The sequence below is a fragment of the Culex pipiens genome, chromosome 3 (genome assembly GCF_016801865.2).
Source record: "Culex pipiens pallens isolate TS chromosome 3, TS_CPP_V2, whole genome shotgun sequence".
Taxonomy (NCBI): domain Eukaryota; kingdom Metazoa; phylum Arthropoda; class Insecta; order Diptera; family Culicidae; genus Culex; species Culex pipiens.
The window spans coordinates 120,445,474-120,473,092 of NC_068939.1; the positions used below are offsets into that span (position 1 = coordinate 120,445,474).

At 39.9% G+C, this 27,619-nt stretch overlaps 3 protein-coding genes across 7 annotated transcripts in view; 2 read left to right on the forward strand and 1 right to left on the reverse strand.

The window, feature by feature from the left end:
- Positions 1 to 16,172, forward strand: part of LOC120413955 (katanin p60 ATPase-containing subunit A-like 1) — a 56,389-nt gene extending 40,217 nt beyond the window's left edge. For 3 of the 4 annotated variants that reach the window (XM_039574962.2, XM_039574961.2, XM_039574959.2), the window contains exons 2-5: positions 9,521 to 9,909; positions 14,655 to 15,603; positions 15,662 to 15,895; positions 15,961 to 16,172. In XM_039574962.2, coding sequence (XP_039430896.1) covers positions 9,521 to 9,909; positions 14,655 to 15,603; positions 15,662 to 15,895; positions 15,961 to 16,159 — 1,771 coding nt within the window. In that variant the 3' untranslated portion in view covers positions 16,160 to 16,172. The remainder of the gene's footprint in view (positions 1 to 9,520; positions 9,910 to 14,654; positions 15,604 to 15,661; positions 15,896 to 15,960) is intronic. The other variant, XM_039574960.2, reaches the window with a different exon arrangement.
- A 2,158-nt stretch (positions 16,173 to 18,330) lies between these two features.
- LOC120413959 (uncharacterized) lies at positions 18,331 to 20,106 on the forward strand. Its single transcript, XM_039574965.2, has 2 exons — positions 18,331 to 19,379; positions 19,440 to 20,106. Exons 1-2 carry the CDS (start codon positions 18,366 to 18,368, stop codon positions 19,992 to 19,994), a joined length of 1,569 nt encoding a protein of 522 aa, XP_039430899.1. The 5' UTR covers positions 18,331 to 18,365; the 3' UTR covers positions 19,995 to 20,106.
- A 1,642-nt stretch (positions 20,107 to 21,748) lies between these two features.
- On the reverse strand, positions 21,749 to 26,882 carry LOC120413940 (protein jagunal). 2 transcript variants are annotated; one of them, XM_039574939.2, is made up of 3 exons: positions 26,515 to 26,882; positions 23,425 to 23,803; positions 21,749 to 23,254 (listed from the first exon to the last, which is right to left on the reverse strand). In XM_039574939.2, exons 1-3 carry the CDS (start codon positions 26,601 to 26,603, stop codon positions 23,123 to 23,125), a joined length of 600 nt encoding a protein of 199 aa, XP_039430873.1. In that variant the 5' UTR covers positions 26,604 to 26,882; the 3' UTR covers positions 21,749 to 23,122. The 2 variants fall into 2 exon arrangements, with proteins under 2 accessions (XP_039430873.1, XP_039430874.1); XM_039574940.2 differs by having other exon boundaries at positions 23,431 to 23,803; positions 26,515 to 26,881.
- Positions 26,883 to 27,619: the final 737 nt, after the last annotated feature.

Sequence of the window (27,619 nt, forward strand, 5' to 3'; positions counted from 1 at the left end):
CGCGACGCCATACGTCAGGTAGCTACCACGTGGGTGAGAAACGGCTGGAATATTCAATTGCAAACCTTCTTTTAACTAGAAAATGATCATTTCGAGTAATCCAGATATTATTTAGTCGAATTCAGAATCTTTGCATAGCAAATATGTATTTTTTTGCAAATATTTCAACCACGTGGTAGCTGTCTGACATATGGCGTCGCGGTGTTCATCAAATTTTCATAGCATGCTAGAAAAATTTGATACTTTTTGCGGGAAAACCGTTGATTCCGGAGACATTGGATTGTTTGCCGATGCGCCAGGTCTAGGGACAACGAATCCATATGCTCTCTTCGGGAAAAGTGTTCTCCAGACCATTCCCCATAGGCCTGACCATACCAGAAGTTGGCGCGTGATTTTCCACGACCTGTAGGAGCGTTTGAACAAAAAGTTCCAATTTCTCATAGTAATTCCCATGTAAACTTTAACCCTGATGCGCGCAGCCAGTTTACAACCAAATGAGCTGATATTTGGCATGAAAGTCCCTATGGGCATGCCCTACAAGGGGAACCATACTAAAACTTGATCCGAGAACTTTTTGAAAAACGTACCCACCCTAATGTATAGGTCATCGCTAAAATTTTTAAGTTATCGCAGTTTTAGTGAAAAAAGTTGATTTTTTGCAGATTTCGTAATTTTCCTGTTTTTGCGCGTGGCGCGATGAAAAACTCAGTTTTTATTGTCAAAAAATCATATCTCGGAAACGTACGGTTCAACATCGCCAGTTTTTTGATATGTTATGTAAAATTTTCCGAGGAATCCGATAAAAATATGTTCAGACATAGGCTTTTTGGTCCAGACACGGTCAAAACGCCATTTTAAGTTTTCATACTACTTTTCCAAATGTTAAGCTAGATTTATGAAACTTCTTACCATTTTTCTCAAATAGCAATAATCACCTTTCTTTAGCGTCTAAGGCAGCTAAAATCGGATGAAATGACGCGGAGATATAATTTTTGAAAAAAGTGGTTTTTGCGAAAAATTACGAAAAATGCAATTTTTCGAACCACCCTAGCACGATGTAGGTCACCCTAATGGCCAAACAAAAAAATACGGGTCTAATTATTTTGGCCAGGGAACCCCCAGAAAAATTTCGAGCCCGATCGGAGAACTTGTTTTTCGGTTTAGGCCCTATTCAAATGGAAGTGCTGTATATATCAAGAAGTTTGTCAATTTTTGAATAAGAAGACAACAACTTCCTTGGTTGCTGTGCACCCTTAAGCAAAAGAACGTTCTTGAGCGTTTTTGGACTCAAAATTGTAGTTTAAAATGTTTTTGAATCTTCATCCGCACTGAGTGATTTTTCAAAAGTTGCACAAACTTTTTAGATGAACTTGTTATTAGATTTTTGTGAAGTAAAAAACTAGCTAATATATAATTTTCCAGTATCGGGATTTTTGCAATATGATAAAAAACGACTCAAAACAATCATTGTTTTTCCTTCTTGAGGTCAACTGCAAATATTGAATGAAGAAATATTTTCCGAAAAATATTAAATGAAGGAATATTTACAGTTTTCCGGAAAACTCGAATGTTTACAATTGGCGGACCTTAACTTTACAAAGAGTTCTAAAGTTTTGTTTAAAAAAAATGTAATGTAATATTGAGGTTTATGCAAAACATAAAACTACTTATTGATATCAAAAGGAAAATTATTTTGATACAGCATTATACAAAATTATAAGGTTTGCTATGCACGAGAGGAAATTGAACTTATCTTGAAAAGGCTTTTCCCTCTTAGAAATAATAAAAAAAAGTAATTGCTGTTCAAAACATATTTCTAGAACAGAAATATGTTCATTGCACTCGTATTTATGCCTGTCAACAGTCATACATCATTCTGTAGTTACAATTACCAGTGAACAGTTTAAATCTGAGTCGGGCGGAGAAGAATACACCTAGTTGTCAGTGTCAGCCACTTGCGAACTGTCAGTGAGAGCCGCCTTCAATTTTTGTTACTGTTCTTATTTGGTTAGAGCAGTATTGTATTTGTTAGGAAAATAAATTTAAAAAAGTTTTTAAATTTGCATATGTTTTTTCGGACTGAGACAATTTAGGCTAAAATAAAATAATTAACTTTATTTATTTTTCAAGTTTTGCTTATTTTTGATAAGATTTAGTTTAAAATATATATTCATGAGATAGGGGAACTATACCCTTTCTCAGCCTATTTCTATTATCGGCCTATCAGCACTTTGATCATGAATTACAGCTTTCATAAAGTGTTTTTGACTGTTCCAAAGTAATAAATAGCTCAAATAAAAGTGAGCAAGCAACTCTCCATTGTTGATACATCTGAAAATGTTGATTTAATAGCTGAAAACGGCAAAAGTGATGAGAATGGGTCGAACGACTTAGAGTGATTAAAATGGGTATATTTCCCCTATATTTCCAATATGACCATGAATCAATCAATGTTATGTCTTACATACATGTGCTTAAACTAAGACTTATTAAGTTAGTAGTAGTTAGTCAATGTATTTAAATATATAAATCGTTCAGTACAACCAGAGCTGTGGAAGAAGTGAAAAAAAATCTCTGGATGGAAATAGGAACAAAGCGGGAAAAAACGGCGAGCCTGAGGTTGACATGAATTGAAAGGAAGCGGAACGTTTTCTTTTTTTTATGGAAAAAAAATCATCGTAGGTAAAATTTGCCTAAAAATTAAGACCGTTCAATTTAACATAAGCCACCGTTTTTCAAACAATCGCTCTGCAAAGCCGGCATCTCGGAAGAATGATCATGTCACAGCGAATTCACTTTACTTCCTCCAATGCTCGGGTTTTGCATTTTATTGCAACCAGAAAGGAATATTACAGAAAAATAAGTCCGGCAGTACCGGCGCTCACGGCGGCGTAGTTTCCTCCGCTGTCGGGTGCGGTTCCGGAAAAAAACAGAAGGTTCGTTTTCGACAAGCAGGAAGCAGCAAACAAAATACTGGCCCCTCACGCCTGTGGAGTCACGAAGGAACAAGGCAAGGAGGTACTCTAAAGTTCGGCTGAGCTGTGGAGGATCTTCAACGAGTTCAGCACCCAGTTGAAAAGCAGCAAACCCACCCAGATCAATTAAAAGTGATCGGTTTCATCACAGAGTAAGACAGAGTCACTACTGCCATTCGATTTTTGGTTCCACTTTGTGGTACATCGCACGCCTGCTACCAGCAAACCTCATTCAGCCAAAAAATAAAATGACATTTCTTCGGACTGCTCGCTCTGTGTTACTCTGTGGTTTCATGTCCTGCAAGTATGGTGTGAAATGACCCTTGCTGTCATTAGTTGAAAAAAATATTTTCATTATTTTTTATGTCACATTCATGATTTCCGGTCCTACCCTCGTCTCGGCACCGAAGAGGACCAAATAAAAATAAGTAATGAATAAAAAAAAAAACCGCGGAGAAAGTTGCATCACATGAGTCATGTACGATCTTGAGCACTATTTTGAAATGAGCTGTTTGAAATTTGTTTTGTCAAGAAGGGCAGATGATGACTGACTGGAAATTTAAATGGGAAGAGAAATTATCTTGCACAAAAAACAAAAACAACAACAAGAAAATGAATAAGAATAAGAAGACCTCTTCGCTTCTCCCTCCCAGGTTTAAATGGGTGTACCCAGCACATTACGCACTTTATTTACTCCCAACATATCAAATTCGATCGATACTTCTCCGAGCTGACATTTTCCACCAAAACTAGAGTGAATTAATTTCGCTCCAAAATGGTAGTCCAAATTTAAATCGCTTCTTTTTTCAAAGGTCAAACGAAATTTTGTTTGTTTCCAAAATATATCTGCATAATTTCTAATGCACGCTATTTTCAAAATAGTCGCCCTTTAAATGCGCGAAACTTTTGCATAAATATCGAATTTCCCCGCAACGAAAGTGGTTGCCAGCATATTTACAGCAAAAGCCCAGTTAGTCAAAGCTATATAAAGTCGTGTGCAATATGTGTGACAAGGACAACGTGGAGTGTCGCGTTTGCAACATTTCCGGTTTTTGACTTGCGTTGACACACATATTTCAAGTTTATTTGCTCTGCAGCATCTTACCTGTTGCAATTTTATTTGTGCGTTTTTTCCGAGATAGGAAATTGCATTTTTTTCTTTTCGTTCAAGTTCAACTATCCTCAAGCATGACAACCAAGAAGAAGATGGTGAAGTCTCACGGGACAAACCAAATTGATTTAGTGGATGAACTTCTGTGTAATTTCGTGCTTCTTCGCCTCTCTATAGAGCAAAGTTCTGACGGTTACGTGACTGGAGCCCATTGAAAGCACACTTTGGGCAGTTTCCAGGTTTCCTCAGGAGGGAAATGAGCCGCGATTAAGCGTCGGACTTTGCGGGCAGTAAAGTGTTACAACTAAGCGACTAATCATGAAGGCAGACGTTATGTGTGTCAAGGCTTGGGCTCCGAAATGTTGCATGGAGTTTTCACGAAATGAGGGGGCCAGTAATTGGAGTCGAGGAAACTTTCTTCAAATAATATGAAATTTAGCTAGCTTTAGGACTGATACTTCTGGTAATAAGAATTTTTGTTTGGAGAGGAACCAGGAATCATTCTAATTTATCAAAATTTGATTTTTATTTAAACAAAATTAGTACAGTATTTGCTACGGATGTTTTTGTTGCTATTTCCGTCATGGCTGAATCAACTACATACATAACAAATTAATTCAATAACGAGCAATTCCAGCTCAAATCAGGAATTTTTCTGGTACTTTCGTACCCGACTTACTCCGATTTCAATGAAACTTTTGAGACATGTTATCCTAGGCCTATATAAGCCATTTTTGTGTATATGGAGCCAGTTGCACTCGATAATGACATTTGAGAAGGGCGTAAGGGTTTTGAATATTTTTGTATATTGTAAATTAAATATTGCTGTATCTCTATGCCGTTACATCGTATCAAAAAGCGGTCAAAGACAAACTTGTAGGAAATTAGACGAGCTTTTTTAAAAAAAAAAATTACTGAAAGAAAAATACACGCCAATTCTATGAGAAATTTAAAAGTTAAATTTTAAAGTGATGTCACGATTTTTTTTCGTTCAAGATTTTTGTGAAAATAGCCTAAAATGTGACAAAAAAACTCACGAAAAATGCAGAATGGTATGTCTCTCCTAAAAACATACAAAAACGTTTACTAAAACTGTTATTTTTTAAAGTGGTCTAAACGTCAAAATGTTTTAAAACAGATAGTGGGAATCGATTTTCCAGACAATTTTACATAAAAATCTCCATATTGACCATCGTCCTATGTCCAATCCTTGTGAAGATACAGTGGTTTTAAAAATAAAAATGTTGAAAAAATAGGGTTTTAGTAGTTTTTGGCTATTTCTATATGACAGGCTTGATTTTTCAGTCTCGTTAACTTTTTACCGGAAAGCTCGTCCAATTTTCCAGAGTTTGTTGAAATTTCTCATAGAATTGGCGTGTATTTTTCTTTCAGTTTTTTTTTTTCAAAAAGCTCGTCAAATTTCCTAAAAGTTTGTCTTTGACCGCTTTTTGATACGATGTAACGGCATAGAGATACAGCAATATTTAATTTACAAAATACAAAAATATTTAAAACCCTTACGCCCTTATCAAATGTCATTATCGAGTGCAACTGGCTCCATACACACAAAAATGGCTTATATAGGCCTAAGATAACATGTCTAAAAAGTTTCATTGAAATCGGAGAGGGTCGGGTACAAAAGTACCAGAAAAATTGCCGATTTGAGCTGGAATTGCTCTAACACCTTTTCGTCGATCGAAGATAAATAATATAAAATAACTAAGTATTACAATCGAATTTGTTTAAATGCTATTTACAAGAATTTACTATTTTTATCGTTTTTAACCTTCCTAGGATGTTAAGAAAAACTTACGTTAAAGGTGTTAAGGGGTCTATATGACCCCTGAATTGTAAATGCTGGCAAAAATCCATTTTGCAACCGATTTTCGTTCTTTTGGACGCAAATGAAAGGTATGGATGTTTAGAAAGGCACCTGTGCTATGCGGACCCAATTTGGCCACTTTGGTTCCTGGGAATCGATTCCAAAGGAACAAACTTTCCGGCAAACCGGCTCTCATAATTTTTATTAGATTTAGCTATGGATTAATGCATAATAAACTATATATAATCTCTAAAAATACGAGTCATACGCTCCGGAACAGGTTGCATGCCATTTGGATCATATCTGGCCACTCTGGAACCGGTTCCGGATACCCTGGAAGTGGCCAGATTGCTATTTTGGTAAAAGCCTATCGTGCGACATATCAAACTTCATGGAATTACATGCCATGGACACTGGAACCAGCCAAAAGACAATTGGACCATATCTGGCCACTCTGGAACCGGTTCCGGATACGCTGGAAGTGGCCAGATTGCTATTTTGGTAAAAGCCTATCGTGCGACATATCAAACTTCATGGAATTACATGCCATGGACACTGGAACCAGCCAAAAGACAATTGGACCATATCTGGCCACTCTGGAACCGGTTCCGGATACGCTGGAAGTGGCCAGATTGCTATTTTGGTAAAAGCCTATCGTGCGACATATCAAACTTCATGGAATTACATGCCATGGACACTGGAACCAGCCAAAAGACAATTGGACCATATCTGGCCACTCTGGAACCGGTTCCGGATACCCTGGAAGTGGCCAGATTGCTATTTTGGCAAAAGCCTATCGTGCGACATATTAAACTTCATGGAATTACATGCCATGGACACTGGAACCAGCAAAAAGACAATTGGGCCATATCTGGCCACTCTGGAACCGGTTCCGGATACCCTGGAAGTGGCCAGATTGCTATTTTGGTAAAAGCCTATCGTGCGACATATCAAACTTCATGGAATTACATGCCATGGACACTGGAACCAGCCAAAAGACAATTGGACCATATCTGGCCACTCTGGAACCGGTTCCGGATACCCTGGAAGTGGCCAGATTGCTATTTTGGTAAAAGCCTATCGTGCGACATATCAAACTTCATGGAATTACATGCCATGGACACTGGAACCAGCCAAAAGACAATTGGACCATATCTGGCCACTCTGGAACCGGTTCCGGATACGCTGGAAGTGGCCAGATTGCTATTTTGGTAAAAGCCTATCGTGCGACATATCAAACTTCATGGAATTACATGCCATGGACACTGGAACCAGCCAAAAGACAATTGGACCATATCTGGCCACTCTGGAACCGGTTCCGGATACGCTGGAAGTGGCCAGATTGCTATTTTGGTAAAAGCCTATCGTGCGACATATCAAACATCATGGAATTACATGCCATGGACACTAAAACCAGCCAAAAGACAATTGGACCATATCTGGCCACTCTGGAACCGGTTCCAGAGTGACCAGATATGGTCCAATTGTCTTTTTGCTGGTTCCAGCATGCATGGCATGTTATTCCATGAAGTTTGATATGTTGCACGATTGGCTTTTACCAAAATAGCCATTTGGCCACTTTCAAGGTATTCGGAACCGGTCCCGGAGTGGCCAGATATGGTCCAATTGTCTTTTGGCTGGTTCCAGTGTCCATGGCATGTAATTCCATGATATTTGATATGTCGCACGATAGGCTTTTACCAAAATAGCAATCTGGCCACTTCCAGGGTATCCGGAACCGGTTCCAGAGTGGCCAGATATGGTCCAATTGTCTTTTGGCTGGTTCCAGTGTCCATGGCATGTAATTCCATGAAGTTTGATATGTCGCACGATAGGCTTTTACCAAAATAGCAATCTGGCCACTTCCAGGGTATCCGGAACCGGTTCCAGAGTGGCCAGATATGATCCAAATGGCATGCAACCTGATCCGGAGCATATGACTCGTATTTTTAGAGATTATATATAGTTTATTATGCATTAATCCATAGCTAAATCTAATAAAAATTATGAGAGCCGGTTTGCCGGAAAGTTTGTTCCTTTGGAATCGATTCCCAGGAACCAAAGTGGCCAAATTGGGTCCGCATAGCACAGGTGCCTTTCTAGACATCCATACCTTTCATTTGCGTCCAAAAGAACGAAAATCGGTTGCAAAATGGATTTTTGCCAGCTTTTTTAATTCCGGGGTCATATAGACCCCTTAACACCTTTAACGTAAGTTTTTTTGTAGCGCCCTTTCTAGGTGGCGCTGGAGGTTGCTTCCGGTTGCAAAATGTTTATTTTACAAAGTTAGGAAAAGTCAGAAAGTTTCAAGTCTGTAAGTAAGAATGAATAAAAGTTACAGCACATTTTATAAGCCGTCTGGGTCATATAGACCCTAACACCTTAGGAAGGGATAACTTAGTGCTGGTTTGGTTTGGTTTTGTTGATAGTTTTTCTGCGAATTGAATGAATACAAACTTTTAAAAATTTAATTGATGGGTCATTTCAGGACAACCCGAGCAAGGGTACCAAATTTTGGTATTCTCGTGTTCCTGCTCGGAAACTGAGTTCATTTTTGGACTCGATGGCGCATCCAGATTTGATTTGCAATTTCTGGGCAATTACTTCGAATGCACTCAAACCCCCATGATTTGACACCAACTGTTGTCAAACGAACGGGGTCACTTTTTAGTTTGACACCCCTTTTACACGGAGTCCACACACACTACCAAACGTTTGTTTTGATAGTGTGCGCAAGCGCCGTGTAAAAAGTGCCAGTTCGTCACTTTTTAGTTTGACTTTGACAAACCAACGGGGTACAAACTAAAAAAGTGTCAAACGAAAAAGTGACCGACCATCGAGGGTTGAGTGTACCCTGAGAATTTGAGTCACGATTATGAAAAATTGTCTGGGGTTGGTGTAAAAAATGAAAATATAACAAAATTGGAAAATCAACGTTTACAAGATAGCGCACGTCGCTTTTTGACGTTCCAAGATAAACGCGTTTCAATGTTTAACATTTAATAAACAAAAACTAGAGCACGCAATGTAAACAATAACTAACACGTTTTGTTTGGTTGACCATTCTGTGCATTGTCCCGAAGTTTCTATGAATTTGGTTGCTGGAGTCCCAAGATAACATTAAAAATGTTTATGGTAGTCGAGCATGTACGTGTGTCAAACGCGTTCTGACTTGAAATCCCTTTGACCAGTTGTCGCACTTACAGAAATTTTAAGGGTGTTCCAAGATAGCACGACAAGATTGAAACTTCTTTCAAGTGAAGAGTGACAACAATGCACTTTTTTGAAAAGGTACTTTTGTTTTAAGGATAATCAATTTTATTATTTATTGGATATTGCTTTTTGGACAAAAGACATATTTCTAAACAAATTTAAACTTAGTTAAAACAAATATGATTCAGTTTGTATCCCAAATCATGCTTAAAATATTTAAAAACATTTTTGTATCTTTGTTCCAGGATTTTGAATCTTTCAATAAAAAAATCATTATAAAATGTTACCTTACTTATTTACCAAAATTCAAATTATCACCCAAATAAACAAGTGAGAAAAGTGATATTCCTTTGAATTATAACACTAACAACTGCTTCTTCTCTTTCTCCCCCAACACAGCTCCCAACCGTCGACGTCCAGCTTCCAGCACATGGCCCGCATGATGGACACGCTGATACTGGACAATTTAGCACCGTTCGCCTTTACGAAAATAACCACCACCCACCGGCCGTCGCGAATTTCGGCCACCAACCCAGGGGCGGGGGGTGGTCCCGGCGGGGGCGGACCCGGACCATCCATCGGCGGTGGAGGTGTGCCCGTCATCGGCATGAAGAAGGCAACCAGCACGAGCAACGTGGCTGCGGCGACTTCGGTCCACCCCGGTGGCGGCGGCGGCCCGCCCGGTTCCACGATCCGGGTCAACCTGCAGAAGAACAAAATTCCAACACAAGGTCAGCATGAAGATTATGCCAAGACTTTAACCGCACGTCGTCGTCTGTGTCGCATGGGTGGGTGCCTTATTCGAACAAACTGGGTGTTATCAAAAAAAGGGGGGAAGAAAGGAGGTCGTCCACGTATCTATCGCGGGATTTAATGAGCGAAAACCATTGGCCCCAATACCTACATTAACGGGGGTTTTCCCCACCTTTACACACACCTTATTCGATAACATTAACCCCAATTTCACGTTTAATGTTTCGAAACTGACCCCTAAATTAGTGCTGGTAAGGTGGTGAGAGTCGGTGGTTTTGTTCAGAACAACATTGTCCAAGACGGAGTTCGGCTTTCCTTTCTGGGGGTTGCATGTGTTTATGACGACTTTTGCTTAGCTCGCTCTGGATGGCCTTAATTTTAAGGTTTGTGGTTGGGCAGACTGGTACATGGCTCAGCTAGACTAAAATGGCACGGAAATTTCAAATTTAAGGATATTAAAGCTGGAGCAACACGAAAAAAGGGCTAATTCTCAAGCTTCAGGAAACTTCTTCACAAAACTCTTAGTGTAAAACCATAGCTGGCCTCCCCAGCTATCTCTCAACACTTCGGGGTTTGTTTAATAGTTACTTGTTATCTCGGAATTCGCAAAATAGTTGCAGCTAAGCAATTCTGTGAGATTTCGGTCATTCGATTTTTTTTTGTATTTTTTAATCCGGCTGAAACTTTTTTGGTGCCTTCGGTATGCCCAAAGAAGCCATTTTGCATCACTAGTTTCTCCATATAATTTTCCATACAAATTTGGCAGCTGTCCATATAAAAATGATATGTGAAAATTCAAAAATCTGTATCTTTTGAAGGATTTTTTTGATCGATTTGGTGTCTTGGGCAAAGTTGTAGGGACTACACTGGAAAAAAACGATACACGAAAAAAAAATTAATGGTGATTTATAATTTTGTCACAAAAACTTGATTGGCAAAAAATACTATTTTTATTTTCATTTATTTTTTGATAAAATTTAGGGGACAACAAATGCCAACTTTTCAAAAATTTACAGAATGTGCAAAAATCTAATAAGTTTTTGAATCAATACTGATTTAAAAAAAAATCAAAATATAGGTCGCAAAAACTTTTCAACTTCATTTTGCCTTCCTCACTGAGGTAAGGCTATAATCCTGCTCTAAAAATGATTTTTTTATGAAAAGCTCGGAGACCCACCTTCATGTGTACATATCGACTCAGAATCGAAAACTGAACAAATGTCTGTGTGTGTGTATGTATGTGTGTATGTGTGTGTGTATGTGTGTGTGTATGTATGTATGTGACCAACATTCTCACTGAGTTTTCTCAGCACTGGCTGAACCGATTTTGACCAAACCAGTTGCAATCGACTTGGTGTAGGGTCCCATACATCGCTATTGAATTGTTTGAAGTTTCGATAACTAGTTCAAAAGTTATGTATAAAAATGTGTTTTCACATATATCCGGATCTCATTTATATGCATGTAAACGATGTCCGGATCCGACCCATCGTTGGTTAGGTAATCAAGAGACCTTTCCAATGAGTCCACAACATTGAAGATCTGGCAACCCTGTCTCGAGTTATGACCACTTAAGTGATATTTATGTACTTTTTTGAAGCCGGATCTCAATTAAATGTATGCAAACGATGTCCGGATCCATCACCCGACCCATCGTTGGTTAGGTAATCGAGAGACCTTTCCAACGAGTCCACAACATTGAAGATCTGGCAACCCTGCCTCGAGTTATGACCACTTAAGTGATATTTATGTACTTTTTTGAAGCCGGATCTCAATTAAATGTATGCAAACGATGTCCGGATCAATCACCCGACCCATCGTTGGTTAGGTAATCGAGAGACCTTTCCAACGAGTCCACAACATTGAAGATCTGGCAACCCTGCCTCGAGTTATGACCACTTAAGTGATATTTATGTACTTTTTTGAAGCCGGATCTCAATTAAATGTATGCAAACGATGTCCGGATCCATCATCCGACCCATCGTTGGTTAGGTAATCGAGAGACCTTTCCAACGAGCTCACAACATTGAAGATCTGGCAACCCTGTCTCGAGTTATGACCACTTAAGTGATATTTATATACATTTTTGAAGCCGGATCTCAATTAAATGTATGCAAACGATGTCCGGATCCATCATCCGACCCATCGTTGGTTAGGTAATCGAGAGACCTTTCCAACGAGTTCACAACATTGATAATCTGGCAACCCTGTCTCGTGTTATGACCACTTAAGTTATATCTGTGTACTTATTTTTCTGAATCTAAAAAAATAGCTGAAATATGTTTCCAAACCACTCATATTACCCATAGTTGGTAAAAAGTGAGGAAGGCATCAACCACATAGGTGGATTAAGTAAGTTTTTCGATGTAAAATCGAATTTGCAATCAAAAAGAAATTCAGTGAAATTTTGATAAAGTGCACCGTTTTCAAGTTATACAGTCATGCCTCGGTTTTGCACGCCTCGGTTTTGCACTGCCCCGGTTTTGCACCGTTCAGCTGCCTCGGTTAAGCACGGCCCAGTGCTTAACTGAAGCACAGAGCTTATGGTATTTTGGCTATATGGGAGACATTGGCTTTAATCGTATGAAAAATCATGCAAACATCAAAAAATTATAGTGTTTTGGAATCGGGATGATGTCAGTTATCCATTAAAATTATTATTTCATTAAAAAATTTACAAAAATACGTATTTTTCCTGTATTTCGAAAATGCATTTTTTGTTCTCTAAAGAATCCAAAAATATATTGTTATTGCAATATGGGTATCAAATGATCAGGTTTTTTTCATACATTTCGGATGTAATAACAACATTTTTAGAAAATACTCCAAATTTTCACAAAACTACGTTTTTTCGAAAAAATACTCAAAATTTCAATTTTTACAATATGGGTATCATTACATTTCGAATGAAATAACAACATTTTTTTGAATACTCAAAATTTTCACAAAACTACGTATTTTCGAAAAAAATACTCAAAATTTCCGTTTTTACAATGTAGGTATCGAACGATCGGGATTTTTTCATACATTTCGAATGTAATAACAATATTCTTTGAAAATACTAAAAAAATCACAAAACTACGTATTTTCGATAAAAAAATACTCAAAATTTCCGTTTTTACAAAGTGGGTATCAAGCGATCGGGATTTTTTTCATACATTTCAATTGTAATAAATTTTCATAATACTACGTATTTTTGTAAAACTTTTCAAAATTTCAGTTTTTACATTATGGGTATCAAATAATCAAATCATTTTTTTTCAAAAATACGTAGTTTTGTGAAAATTCGTTTGATACCCATATTGAAAAAAAAAAATTTTGAGTATTTTTTTGAAAAGACGTAGCCAAAATCCCATAAGCTCTGTGCCTCGGTTATGCACGCCTCGGTTTTGCATCCCTCATATGCGGTGCTAAACCGAGGCATGACTGTAGTCATTTTTAGGTAACTTTTTTGAAAATAGTCGCAGTTATTCATTTTTAAAATTCGTGCCCATGTTTGCCCACTTTTGAAAAATATTTTTGAAAAGCTGAGAAAATTCTCTATATTTACATTTATTTAAATTTATTTTCATTAATTTATTTATTTATTGAATCAACATTACAAATGTTGAAGCTATCCCTATTAAATGCTTTTTGTCAACAAATTTATATTCGCCATGGCAACAAATTTATATTCTGGAGAGTTGACGATGGACAGGATAAAAGTAAAAATAATTCAATTCTGGGCAAATTATTTTAGCTAATGAAACAAAAAGTTGGAAAAATGGTTCAGTCGTTCCAACTAATATGACAACTTTCTGACGAATAGTTAATTGTCTCCAGCAAGGTTGTAATTCGTAATTTATTGGAAACTGTTAACACTTTGTATCAGGACGTTGAGATGATATAGAGCGTTCGAATGAATTTTGAATGCATTGCATACAAACAAAAAAATGTATAAAAATATTTATTTATTTTAAGTTTCACCTTTATGATTTATTTGGTTTTTGTACTAAGTTGTAGAAAATGTTTTTTTGTATGTTTTAGATGATCAAACGCGGAGATTCAAATTATTATGGCAATGTTTATTTAAAAAAATAAAAATGAATGAAAATTGTAATTTTTAAAAGGTGGAAAAGTGTTTTAGCAATTCTGTTAAAAAAAAGTTACTATTCCTGTCAGTTTTGAAATGGCCTACTTATCACCGCCAAATATATTGCATAGCTATCCCACCACAGAGTAAGTTACTCTGCGATCCCACGTCAAATATGCAGGTATCAGATTCAATTTTGCTGAATTTGGCATGGGAGTTCCTTGGTCAAAATATTGAGACCCGATTTTTTTTAATCGAAAAATAATACTTTACGACACTGTTTTGATTTTTGAGTTGACCAAACGTACGGTAAACTAAAGCGGGGTAGCAAAAGTTTCACTGAAAAATCCTATTCAAAAGCGTTTTTTGGAATTGAAAAAAAAATACATGCAGCTCGCGGCGAAACTAGATTTTTTAAGCACTTATCATAGTTACCTAACTTGTCAATGCGGATAATGTGCGAATCGTGCTGAAAAAAACATTATTTTGCGACTTATTGCATAAACTGCAATTTTTAAAAGGTTGTACAAAGTTAACAAATTTTAGACCAATTTGCTTGAATTGACAATTGAAAGATTTTAACGTTTTTCTTAGTTTTAGTGCCTTGTAATTTGTTGTAAAAGTTTTGCATTGAGTGTACTAGTTAAATTTCAAATCCAATGGAAGAAAATCAATAATTAATCTTTTTTCACTTCTCCCCCGCTCCAGAGGTCCACCCTAACCCGCGCCACCACAGCCACGTCGCGTCCATGGCTTCCAACGCGTCCTCGCCGCCCACGGCCACCGACTCCCGCTGGATCTCGTCGCTGCGGCGTCGCGACCCGGAACTGCAACCAACGCTGCCTTCAATCAACAACTCCAATCAGCACCACAGCACCAGTACCTCATCGCTAACGCACCAGAACAGCGTCGGTTACACCAGCTCGACGACCACTCCGACGGATCGGAGGAGCAGCCGCAATAGCGGCCAGAAGAGTTCGCTGCGGAAGAGCCGCTCGGTGGAGCGGATTCGGGCGCGGAAGTTGGCCACGTCTAAGATTAAGGAGCGGCCGAAGAAGTCCTCGTCGGAGGAGGGCGGGGGTTCGGACGATCAGGAAGTGACCTCGGTGGAGGAGAACTCGCCGCAGCAGCAGCACTCGCCGGTCAAGCGGCTGGAAAAGTCCAAGATGTTCAATTCGATCGGGTATGAGTCCCATTTGGTGGACACGCTGGAGAAGGACATGCTCCAGAAGAATCCGAACGTCCAGTGGAACGACGTGGCGGGGTTGAACGAAGCAAAGGCGATCCTGCAGGAAGCCGTTGTCCTCCCAGTTATTCTGCCCGACTTTTTCCGAGGCATTCGACGCCCCTGGAAGGGAGTGTTGATGGTGGGACCGCCGGGAACCGGCAAGACCATGCTTGCCAAGGCGGTGGCCACCGAGTGTGGAACGACCTTTTTCAACGTGTCTTCGAGTACGCTCACGTCCAAGTACCGAGGGGAGAGCGAAAAGTTGGTCCGGCTGCTCTTTGAAATGGCCCGGTTCTACGCGCCCAGCACGATCTTCATCGACGAGATTGATTCGCTGTGTGCGTCCCGGGGCAGCGATTCTGAGCACGAGGCAAGTCGACGCTTCAAGGCGGAGCTGCTGATCCAGATGGACGGGTTGAATGCTACCAAGTGAGTAAAGAGTTTCAATCTCAAAGTTTCAAAATCTTAAACTTCTTAAAAATTTCAGTGACGAAAAGATCATCATGGTCCTGGCGGCGACCAACCACCCCTGGGACATCGACGAGGCCTTCCGACGGCGGTTCGAGAAGCGCGTCTACATTGGTCTTCCGAACGACAACACCCGCAAGGCGCTGCTGGAGCTCTGCCTGAAGGGCGTCAACGTTTCGCCGGATCTGGAGACGCCAGCGATCGTGGAACAGCTGGACGGGTACACCGGGTCGGACATCGCTAACGTTTGCCGGTAAGCTCTTTCCGGATGCCCAATACCTGATCAGTTTCTAATCGACTTCTCGTTTCATCCGCCAGCGATGCCGCCATGATGGCGATGAGGCGCCACATCAGCGGCCTCAGCCCGTCCGAGATCAAGATGATCCGGCGGGAGGAGGTCGACCTGCCGGTGACCGCCCAGGACTTCCAGGACGCGATGAAGAAGACGCGCAAGTCGGTATCCGCGAACGATGTGGTCCGCTATGAAACGTGGATGGACGAGTACGGGTCGTGCTAGTGTTACGTCTAAGCTCAAACCCTCCGCCTGATCCGCATGGTTTTCTGGTTCTGGCATCAAACAGATATTGCTACCCCTTTTTCCCCTCTTTGTCACATTTTGTCTCTCAAACCGATCGACGATGATCTCATGCGAACTTGCATCCACAGCCGTTGTGTTCATTAGGAAAACTTGTTTTTCGCTAAGATAATAATTTGATGATTTCGAAGGTGTTCTGTCTTACGTTTCGTAAAGTTCACTTATCTGTTTCTTTATCTGACTAAATGTGTCCAATGTTGTATTATTACCATTATTGTAACATAAGAACATTGTTGTTTTTGCATGAAATAGATAAATAAAACGCTGAGATGAGTCAATAAAAGATGCCTTACTAATGTGTAGTGCAATATCACATGTCTCAATGAAAAAGTCGGAGATAACATTTTAAAATGGCTGTAAATCAGAATATACATCAGCAAACCTTCTGAAAATTGACCCAGATGTACTCAACAGTCATCATAAGCAAATGGCAGAATAATCTCGAATTGAATATTCTTTAAAATGTCCACATTGTAAGGCAATTGTAGACTTTCTTAGAAAAAATCGGATGTAACATCTTAAAAGGGCTGTATCTCGAAAACTACATCACAAATGTTTTTATTTTTTGCTCAGAGGTGTTTTGAGCACCGTGTACTGAACATTTACCGTATTGACTCTTTTGCTAACACACAACTTACAAAAAACACACAACACAAAAAACACAAAATGATTCTTGAGCTAAATATCTCTCAAAGAAACTAATGTAACTAAACAGTCGACTTGAACCTGAACAATTAACTTAATCCACCATTAAATGGTTGGTGCCTTCCTCACATTTGAAGGGTGCTATCCAAAATAGACACCAAAGGGCGGTGTTTTTCAGTGTTTTGTCAATTTGACTCATTATTCATACCATCAGATTGGGTAGTGTAGATCTTCATAATTTAGGGCACTTATGTGCTTACAACTTATGATAGGGTAGTCAGATCTCCAATCCAATCCGTGCTCGTTGGAAAGGTCTTTAAATTACCTATCCAAAGATAGGTCGCATGATAGATCCGGACAATGTTTTCATCAAAATATCTGAGATCCGGCTTCTATAAAGTGTATAAATAACACTTAAGTGCTCATAACTTTTGATAAGGTTGTCAGATCTTCAATGTTTTGGATGCGTTGGAAAGGTCTTTCAAATAACATTCTGAAAATATATAACATGACGAGTTTTCTTACAAAAACCACAATTTTTACAATCTTGCTAACTTTTGAAGTATCGTAAACTGGGGTCAATCGGGACACATGGGGCGAATTGGGACAGCAGTTTTAACCATGTTGGAGCACAATATTTTGATTTTTCTGGTTGGTTTCGGTTAGAACAGACTCAGGCCAACATAATGTGTACCGTAATCTGGGGTGAATCGGGACTACAGTCTGAACAGGGACAGCAGTTTTTAGAGCACTTCAAGCTTTTAAATTTGGAAATGGATGTACAAATTTTGTTGGCCTGAGTCTGTTCTAACCGAAACCAACCAGAAAAATCAAAATATTGTGCTCCAACATGATTAAAACTGCTGTCCCAATTCGCCCCATGTGTCCCGATTGACCCCAGTTTACGGTACGTCCATTTCCAAATTTAAAAGCTTTAAGTGCTCTAAAAACTGCTGTCCCTATTCAGACTGTAGTCCCGATTCACCCTAGATTACGGTATTTAACTAAACTGCATAATTTTTAATAGCGACTTATGGGACCCCAAGACGGATCGAATGAGGCCAAAACGGACAAAATTGGCTTTAAACTGAATTGGTTTCCCAATTTTGAGAAAGTTTTTCTTTTTGGTAACCAAGATAAACATTGATTTTATAAGATAGTTTTGTCGTGATTACCAAAAATTTGTAAATATGTTTAACAAGAGTGAAACATTGTTTGTAAATGTCAAGGTATTTTTGATCAAAAGGATAAAAACTAGCTTCAGTCTCTATGAAATGTTCAAATCACAGTAGGTATACGATTACAAAAATGACTTACCAACTGTTAGTTTACCTTACCTATCAGGGATATTTATTTCTGTAGGGTAGACCTTTTCAAACCAGATACGTTGTATATAATATTCAAGGTTGAAAAGCATATTATTCAGTTTACAACAAGCCTTGATAGATATATTTTATAAATTTAAAGCTAGTTCAATATCATTATGGCACTTGCTCAGAGCAATTTAGTCAATCAAGAATTCTCTACCAAACAAGCACTTTTCGAAGTTAGCAAGTCCACGGCGACTACGGACCAATCGCAATCTATCCAAGAAGAATCCACCATCAATGAGATCCTTCCTTCGGAAATGCTCGAGCACGTGTTCGGCTTCCTTCCGCTGCACGATCGCAAATCCGTCTCGCTGGTTTGCCGCACGTGGTGCGCACTGGCCTTTTCCAGACGCTTCATGCGCCACGTGACACTCCGTCTCGTGGACTGGGAGAACTTCCGGGCCAGCAAGTACGATGTTCTGAGGAGCAGTGCGAGGCGTTATCGCCACATTATGGCGTTCTTTGGACCGAAAGAGTGCCCGGAGGCGCAGTTTGAGCTGCTGTTGAACTTGGTGGATCGTTTCGGATGCGAGTTGGACAGCTTGTTCTGTCTGACAATGTTCAAGGCGAAACAGTTGCAGCAGATCGTAGAGAAGACGCCGAACGTGCAACAGTTGGTTGTGGGTCTCTCGAGTGTCGAAGGGAATTCTGAACGGTCGTTTCCGGTATTGCGCCGTTTGAAAGATTTGGGATCGCTGAACCACATGTTACAATGTCCAGCATTGGACGTCCCTAGATTTGCGCCGAACCTTGAACAACTTACGGTCAACTTTACCAGCTCGGAGAACATCGGTCAATCGATAGAAGCGTTGAAAAAGTTTGGTCCTCAGCTGAAATCTTTGGAGATGTTTGCATCCGACTACTACTTCGAGATAAATGAATTACGATTTCCTAAGCTGAAGATACTTAAGTTGTCTGGTAAGATTGTTGAAACGTCGGTGACTGCGCAGAAGAATTTCTTCAAGCAATTCACGAATTTGAGGGAAGCTTCGTTTGATTGCAACATCCAGGATGTTGTACTGGACACTTTGACGAGGGCCTGCCCAGAACTGAAGATTCTTCATATGAAATCAACTGAGCTGAGTGAAAAATCTCTGTGTTATTTAAACCGTCTTAAATGTTTAAAGGTGAGTTAGCATTTCACCCAAGTCTACAAACCAGTTCTTAATTATTCTCTCCCATTTCAGCTTCTAGGAATATCCGGAAAGCTAAACTCCAACCTCCTAACCGACTGCAAGCCACTGCCCACCGTGGAAACGTTCCACCTGCACATGTACGAATCGGACAACGATCAGGCGATCTTCCAGCGGTTCACCCAACTACTGCCAAACACCAAGCAGCTCAAAATAACCTTCGACGAGAAGTTCACGATCCGCAATACCCTGCTGTCCGCTTGTAAGCCCTTCACCAAGCTTCAAAGGTTGGAAATTGCCGATCGCTCGTACCGGATGGCCAACGCGGAACCGAGTGCCGACAACGCGCTACAAGTGCTAAAACAGCTGGACGAACTGGTGCTCAACAGCTTGGACGTCCCGGTGGCTTACCTGCATCCGAGTGGTACGCTGAAGCGACTCCGGCTCAAGTTTATCGTCGGTATGACCGACCGGGAGCTGCTGGACGTGGTGCGGAAATTTCCGAACCTGCACTACCTGGAGGTCGCTTGCTGTCGACGGATCACTGATGATGGGATTCGGGCGGTACGGGACATTGTGCCGAGCTGTGTGGTGCATCATTTTATGTGATTTTAGGGGGTTTCTTTGAAATTATATATATATATATATTGATTGCAAATTTTGTTTAGGCGATTGGTGTATTAATTTAAAACAAGTTGTGATATTTTCCTATAATTATAAATAAACTATTAATGCTTATGATAAATGAAACTTTCTGCTTAAATGATACTCTATGGTCCCAGATACATCGATGCCAACATTTCAAAAAGCATTATGTACACATCATCCTTTTTGAGAAAAACGCATTTCGACGGTAACATTTCAAAAGGCATCATGTACATTTTGACACTTTCTGGGTTTTTTGCATATTCTGAAAGTACTCCTAATAAGCTACCTCTCCACCAAAAATGAGCAAGAGTTACTTCAGTAAAATCTGTTTAATCATGATTTTAAATAAAGTTACATAAACAAAATCTCTGCCATCAGCAGTCCCTGTTTATATAGCCCTGTCAACTTGTCAAACAAAAGACTACATGAACCTCGTGACGAAAAATAGCAACATGAACAAAGCGCCATGTATATTCGGCGAAGAAAAACGAATCATAACAAAGCGTCCCCCTCAATGACAGCAGGGTGATATAGACGTTGGTGATTTCAAAAGAAGTTATGTTTGTTTTTCTGAAATAAAATTACGGAAATAATGTGTTATTGAATTTGGATGATCAAGTATCAATAAAAGCAACGTTTTTCATCGTTTGTTATCATTAGAACATCTTATTTTGTTTTTATATTAAATTGGGAATTGAAAATGGATGCTCAACATTCAAATGCGTTTTTCTCAAAAAGGATGGTGTGTACATGATGCTTTTTGAAATGTTGGCATCGATTTGAATGTTGAGCATCCATTTTCAATTCCCATTTTAATATAAAAGCAAAATAAGATTTTCTAATATAACAAACGATGAAAAACGTTGCTTTTAGATATACTTGATCTTCAAAATTCAATAAACCATCATTTCCGTAATTTTATTTCAGAAAAACAAACATAACTCCTTTTGAAATCACCAACGTCGATATCACCCTGCTGTTATTGAGGGGGGCGCTTTGTTATGATTCGTTTTTCTTCGCCGAATGTACATGGCGCTTTGTTCATGTTGCTTTTTTTTTCGTCACCAGGATCATGTAGTCTTTTGTTTGACAGGTTGACAGGGCTATATAAACAGGGACTGCTGATGGCAGAGATTTTGTTTATGTAACTTTATTTAAAATCATGATTAAACAGATTTTACTGAAGTAACTCTTGCTCATTTTTGGTGGAGAGGTAGCTTATTAGGAGTACTTTCAGAATATGCAAATTGAAATGTTACCGTCGACATATTAGATCGATGTTGTCGTGCGATCTTGTCGCACGTCGCTTTTTGACGTTCCGAGAAAAATGCGTTTTAATGTTTGAACTTGAATAAACAAAAACTGGAGCATGCAATGTAAGCAATAACAAACACGTTTTGTTTGGTTGAACATTCTTTGCATTGTCCCGATGTTTGGTTGAATTTGGTTGCCAGAGTCTCGAGTTATAATTACGTTAGTCGGGCATGTACGTGTGTCATACGCGTTCTAACCTGAAATCCCTTTGGTCAGTTGTCGCACTTAAATAACTTTTCAGGGTGTGTCAAGATAGCACGACAAGATTGAAACTTCTTTCATATGAAGAGTGACTTCAATGCATGGAGTTTTTTTTTCGATTGTTTCTTAAACACAGACAGCAGACAGGGGAAAAATACCTTGAGTTTAGAGGGTTACTTCAAATTTTAAATAAAACAACATTTGGTTCCAGGTCCTCCTGTTTATACAACAACTTTATTTACGCTTCCTCCCTCCTAAAGTTTTCAATCTCTCTAATGCTTTCATAAGAACGGGTTTTTGAATAACGTTACTCACAATAAATATCGTTTGCTTATTTCTCTCCGACTGTCTCTGTCTGTCCGTTATCGTCTATTTTACTTTTCACTTTTACCTAAAATGTCCGTGCAAAATATCCTGCTTTCCCTTGTTTCAAGGACTAACATCCGCAATCTGTCATAGGTGGTAGCGCCTCTGTAGCCAAGTCCGTTTTCGAGGCGGGGGGTTTTCTCCAAGTTCAGCTGTCCTGTTGTGGGTTGGTTCAAGCTCCTTTAGCGCATCGCTCGTTTATGGTTTATTTCTTTTTACACAAAAAAGTATGTATGTGTGTGTGTAACCTGCTTCCTGTTTGCGTTTTGTTTTTATTTCTTCTAGAATCTATGTTTTGTAAACATCAAACTAATTGAGCTCTTCGTTATTTGTCTATCAATTGTGTATTTATATCTTGTTTTTGTTTTAAGTGGTTGATTCTCCAATGTGAAACACTCGGGCATTCGAGTGTTGCAAAAAAAAACTGATGTCATGGTAAACGAAAAATTGTCAGTTCATGGTTCGATTCCGCATCGACAACAAAAATATAAAATTGGTACAAAAGATTTATTTCAAAAGTTAAACGTAGCTAACAAAATCAACAAATTGCTTACGTGTTAAGGTCTGTGGCAGCCTTGTATTCGTTCGTATGTATTTATAAGTAATAGTGTTCGTACGGTGATGCAGCACGGAGTGAAGTTCTGTCAGCGAAAACGTAAACACGTGTTTGCGAATTGATTTCGGATTCGACAACATTGTCACTGTTTTGTTTGCGATTTCGTTGACAGGACTTTTTTTCCGTGTGAATAAGATGAATGGCTTCTTCCTCCTCTTTCGGTAGTGGTTTGGAGATTTCAACGGGATGGTTGTGCGGAAGGTTTCCTACTGTTCTAGCGTTAAATGCTAGGGCTTCTTTTATTCTGTCAAATTGATCAAATATCTTATTGTACAACATCGATGGTAAAACTGCTTGATTCATGCTATGTGTAGGTGTGGAGGTTTGGGACGACATGACACTTAGTACGAGGACGTTGTTTGCTGACTGACCAAGGGTTAGTCAAAGGTGCGCTAGGGTGGAATTGCAAAACAAGTACCAAGTGTGCTTATGTGATCGATCCTATCGAGTCTCGTTTAGTTTAGTGAATTAGGTGGTAGTGATAGGTAGCAACTCTACTATAGCATTGAAGTACGTGAGGTTGCGCGCTAGTCCAAAAAAATATTGTCTTTCAACGGTTGATTCCAGTGAGTGTTTTGGGCTGGGTGCTGTCCTAGTTTTCCCGCTTGAGCGCTCCGCGAGCCTTCCAGGCCTTGACCAGGTTCCAGGCAAAGTACAGCGAGAAGAGGTGCACCTGCACCGCCACCAGGACGAATCCGTACCACAGCAGTCCGTACGGGTAACCCTGTTAAGACAAAAAAAAGAGGAAGAAAGAGATACGTGTGCGAGAAAGCATTTCAAGCAAACCACAGCAAACAAGTGCACGAGGGATGGAAAAAGAGGGAAAATTTCGAGGAGAGCAAATCATTAGTCGGATTCGGTCCGTTACGAGGCGCGCTGCAAATTGGTACTAACAATTACCTGCCAGACGAAGATGTCCGTGTCCTCCAGCTCGGTGCCCTCTTCCAGGCTAATGTACTCCAGCACGTCGTTCAGGTAGTACATGATGCAGTAAATCAGCGGCACGAACGCAACCGTACTGATGCCGACCATGTACTTCTTCATGTCGTTCACCCGGTTGCGGCGGGCCGCTGACAGGCCCACAAACGACAGGAACACCGACAGGCACCAGAAGTACTCCCACCAGAGCGGGGCCGGTATCTGCAGCTCCTCGATCTCCAGGATGAAGATGTCCAGGCGGTCCAGGATGTCGGCGGACAGCTTGACGAGCATCACGAAGAACAGCAGGTAGTGAAAGAAAATGCAGTATTTTAACCGGGCCTTGTTGAGGGCGCTGTAATGCGAAAACAAAACAGTCTCAGATCTACCTTTACGTATACATACAAATAAAAAGTGCTGTAACACTAAAAGTAATCTACTTTTACCGTAAAAGTTTGCAAAAACTAGCTGGAATAACAGTAAAACATTTATTTGGACAAATGATTATTTTTGTTTTGGATTTGAAAATTGATTCTGATTTGTTCAATCAAAAGTGATAGTACAGGTACAGATATCAGATATCTAGAAGTTTGTTGTTGGAGGGCAGCAGTTAAGAGTCAGTGAGGAAGATGAGCGCCACCGGGACATCAAAGAGCCCATCTTGTTCCCAAAGGTTGAAGAAAAGCTGCATCCGGAATCACGGTTAAAGTTAGAAGCAGACGACCGGGACAAGCACTGGTCAGCTGAGGAAACTGTTCTGGCTTCGGCCAAACATTTGTTGTCCGGATTCGTTCCATTCTGTCCTGTTTCCGGTCCCATAGTTTGATATTGAAAATTAACATAGGGCTTTAGGACCCAATTATTTCAGATGTTGGGGAAGTGATTGAGGACGAAAAATTTCACCTATAATTTTTCTTTAATTTGATTTTTTTCACATAATTTGGAATCCCTTTGGTCTATCCCCGACCGTTTCAAACCATCGTGAGAAAATCCCAGAAAATCCAGCTATTAACTAAATCCACAATAGTAATGCAAGCAAACAATTTTAGTGGATTTTAAAAATGGTTAATTTTCATCAGTGGCCCTCACAGTACAAAAATCATTGTAATATTATAGCTGCGATCTGGTACATCATTTATGTCAATAAAAAATGCTTCATTTTACCTCTAAAAATGTGTATATTAAAAAAAAACAAACCACGAAATAAAACATTTTTTTCGCTGTCTTATTTTTGATTGTCGAGTTTAGGTATGATCCCTAAACAACTCTAAAGTGATTTTGAGTTATAAATCCAAGATGGTGGTCAAAATGGCGGTGATGAATTATTGAGAAAATGTATTTGGCAAAATACTAATCAACTGTTTAGGCAATATTCCAACCAAATTGAGTGTGAACTGTAAAGTGGCTTTTCAGTCGAAATAAGGATGTCAATGTTCTCGATATCAATATTGCTCCAGCTGTCAATAAAATTTTCAGTCCCTTCAAATAGATTGCTTTGATTTTTCGTTCTATAATTTGATAACTCTCGCTCTCGATGGTCCCTTCGATATCGACAACGAGAGAGTCCACTGTATTACATCAGCAGTTCCATATGAAAGTTAAACAAAAAAAAAAGTGCTCCGGCTTGGCTCAACATAAAAAAAATGGGGTTTTTGGCCATATAATAAGGCTCGTTTTTTTCGTTTGGCCATTAGGGTGGTCCAAAAATTACCATATTCGTCGATTTTTGCAATAACCACATTTTTCAAAATATCATACCAACGCGTCATTTCAACCGATTTTAGCTCTCTTGAATGCAAAAGAAAGATAATTGGTTGGACTTTCAAGGAAAAATGGTTAGAAAATTCAAAAAAAACTAGCCTAACATTATGCAAACTTCAAACGTTGTCCAAAGAGGGTAATTTTACGTAAAATGGGAGAATTAGTTCATTATTGTATTGTTGTTTGGACAATCGTGCTCTAACTCAATCCATTTCAACGAATCATCTTAGCGGTTAGCTTTACGCAGTTGGCCTGGCCGTTTAGAAAAGAAGGATGTTGGAAATCAAAATCAAATTAATCAAACCATTTACTTTAACGACTCCCGGTTGTTTGAGGTCTAAATTGCAAGTTTCTGCTCGATTTAAGATTCCAAAGGCTTGAATGGGGAAAGCACCCAAACCTCTTTCTACTCCAAGGATCCTTCCACCCCAGGGTTCGAACTGGCGACCTTTGGATTGCGAGTCCAACCACCGCCAGCGATTCCACCGGAGCAGGCTTGGTTTGGTGCGTTGTTTGTACTTATACCAGGGGGTTGATTCCTACATGGGATCAAATGCCCAGAGATGCATAGCATGTTGAAGGAAATCTTGCGTTTACCAAAGCTTCTGAATGCAAGTGAATCATTCTGTTCAATTATATGAATAAAAAGATAGATGTTCTCTAAACTCTCTTAAACTTAAACAAGAATATTAAAAAAAACAACATTGATTTAGTTCCGTTCTACGGATTCCGACCAGGTGTTGAGGTAAACAAACCGCAATAAAACAAGCGACGCTCTCTCTCTCTATCCATAACCGTCTGTCCATGCTTCTTCGGTTTCTTCTAAACATAGCGCCGCCGACTAAACATAGTTGAAGCAAGAAGAGATGATACAAACAAACCACCCAGCGCACACGCACACACCTTACCAGGGGGGCGACAGTACGGTTGTGTTGGTTTCGACGCATGTGTTGGTGAAGGCGGGCGAAATTTTATAGCACTCTTGACAGCTCAGCATGCTATAATTAAGGGACCAGTTCACCACACAACCGTCGTCGTCGTCGTTGTCGCGTAAGCAAGCATAAATACTAATGAAGCGATTACATACTGTCACTATCTGCCAAAACCGATGCAAAAATATCCTTCATGGAAGCTCTATTTTTACGCGAGCGATTTATGCGAATCGATTGCGTTGGCAATCGATAACAATCACTGGCCTGGGATGCTGTTGCTTGACAGCTACGGCCCAGCTTGACGTTGCACGCTTTGACACTTCCGTCATCGTTAGGAAAAGCGATAAATTCAAGGAGAAAAGCAAAATTTAACCTGATTTGGTAATGTGCGGCCACACGTTGTCTGTGCTCGAAGTCGGCACCGTCGGTGCCAGTGACCATGGGTCCGCCCCGGGATGCCATCGTGAGTCTCGTTCCGGGTTTCACAGGCTAGGTGCTGCAGGCCGTGGACGTCGGTCGAGTGGACAAAACGTTGGAGAGATGTGGAGAATGTAGCGCCCGCGGATTTCGTCTCGTCGTCGTCGTCGTCGTCGTGCCTTTCGTCACGGGGAAAAATTCTTTCACTACTTTCACACTACGATCAGCCTCTGGTTCTCGGCTCGTTCGGCTCACAACATCACGTCCACTGACGGAACGTCGCCGTCGTGTATGTTGCGGTTTCCCTACACGTATCGTACTTTTGACAGATGGTCGCCGCCGTCGGGGAGGCTTGTCAGACAAATGCAGGGGGCGAAAAGTAAAATTTTATAGCATGCCATGGTTCGAAGCTTTGATCGTGGTGAAAGAGGAGAAATCATAAGATAACCGTGAAGTCATGTGAATGTGGAACACCAGAAGCGAGGTAATTATTTTAAACTGAAATGTTGGTGAAACTTGAACAATAATAATTGTGTAAATTGAATATCGAATTGAAATTTGACATGGTTTTATTTGAAACGAGTTTTTAATCAAATTTGCGAATGGTGGCTTTTTCACCAAGTAACCAAACTTTAATATGCTTCAAATCAAGCAATAAAATATATGTTAGTAAAAAAAGAGTGTAAAAAAAAGCAAAGTAATCCACTTTAACGACCCCCGGGTCTTTTGTGGTCTCTGTTGCAAGTTTCTGCTCATTTCTAGGCGTCCGAAGGTTATGTGTGGTGAGTCTCCCATAGCCTCTTTTTACGCAAATGGACCGACGTTTTACTTCCCCATCCGATAGAAGGCGTGGTCAGGCAAATCTCGTCTCGAAAAATGCCACCGGGTCCGTCTGGGATTGAACCCAGGCCATACTGGGATTCAGAGGCTACCACGCTAACCACTAAACCACCGGACCCAGAGTGTATCTGGCTCATTTCATTGAATGATTAAATAGGAGTGAGCAGGATACAATCTTTGTTAGGAAATTCACAATGGCCCGTTCACATTATAACGCTTGA

Bases quoted from the DNA above. Each gene is read 5' to 3' on its own strand.
- LOC120413959 (XM_039574965.2), top strand. From the start codon at position 18,366: ATGGCACTTGCTCAGAGCAATTTAGTCAATCAAGAATTCTCTACCAAA. The intron at 19,380-19,439 runs GTGAGTTAGCAT...CTCCCATTTCAG, and splicing joins ACCGTCTTAAATGTTTAAAG to CTTCTAGGAATATCCGGAAA.
- LOC120413940 (XM_039574939.2), bottom strand. From the start codon at position 26,603: ATGGCATCCCGGGGCGGACCCATGGTCACTGGCACCGACGGTGCCGAC. The intron at 23,804-26,514 runs GTTAAATTTTGC...TTCGCATTACAG, and splicing joins GCCGCACATTACCAAATCAG to CGCCCTCAACAAGGCCCGGT. The intron at 23,255-23,424 runs GTTAGTACCAAT...TTGTCTTAACAG, and splicing joins TCTTCGTCTGGCAGGTAATT to GGTTACCCGTACGGACTGCT.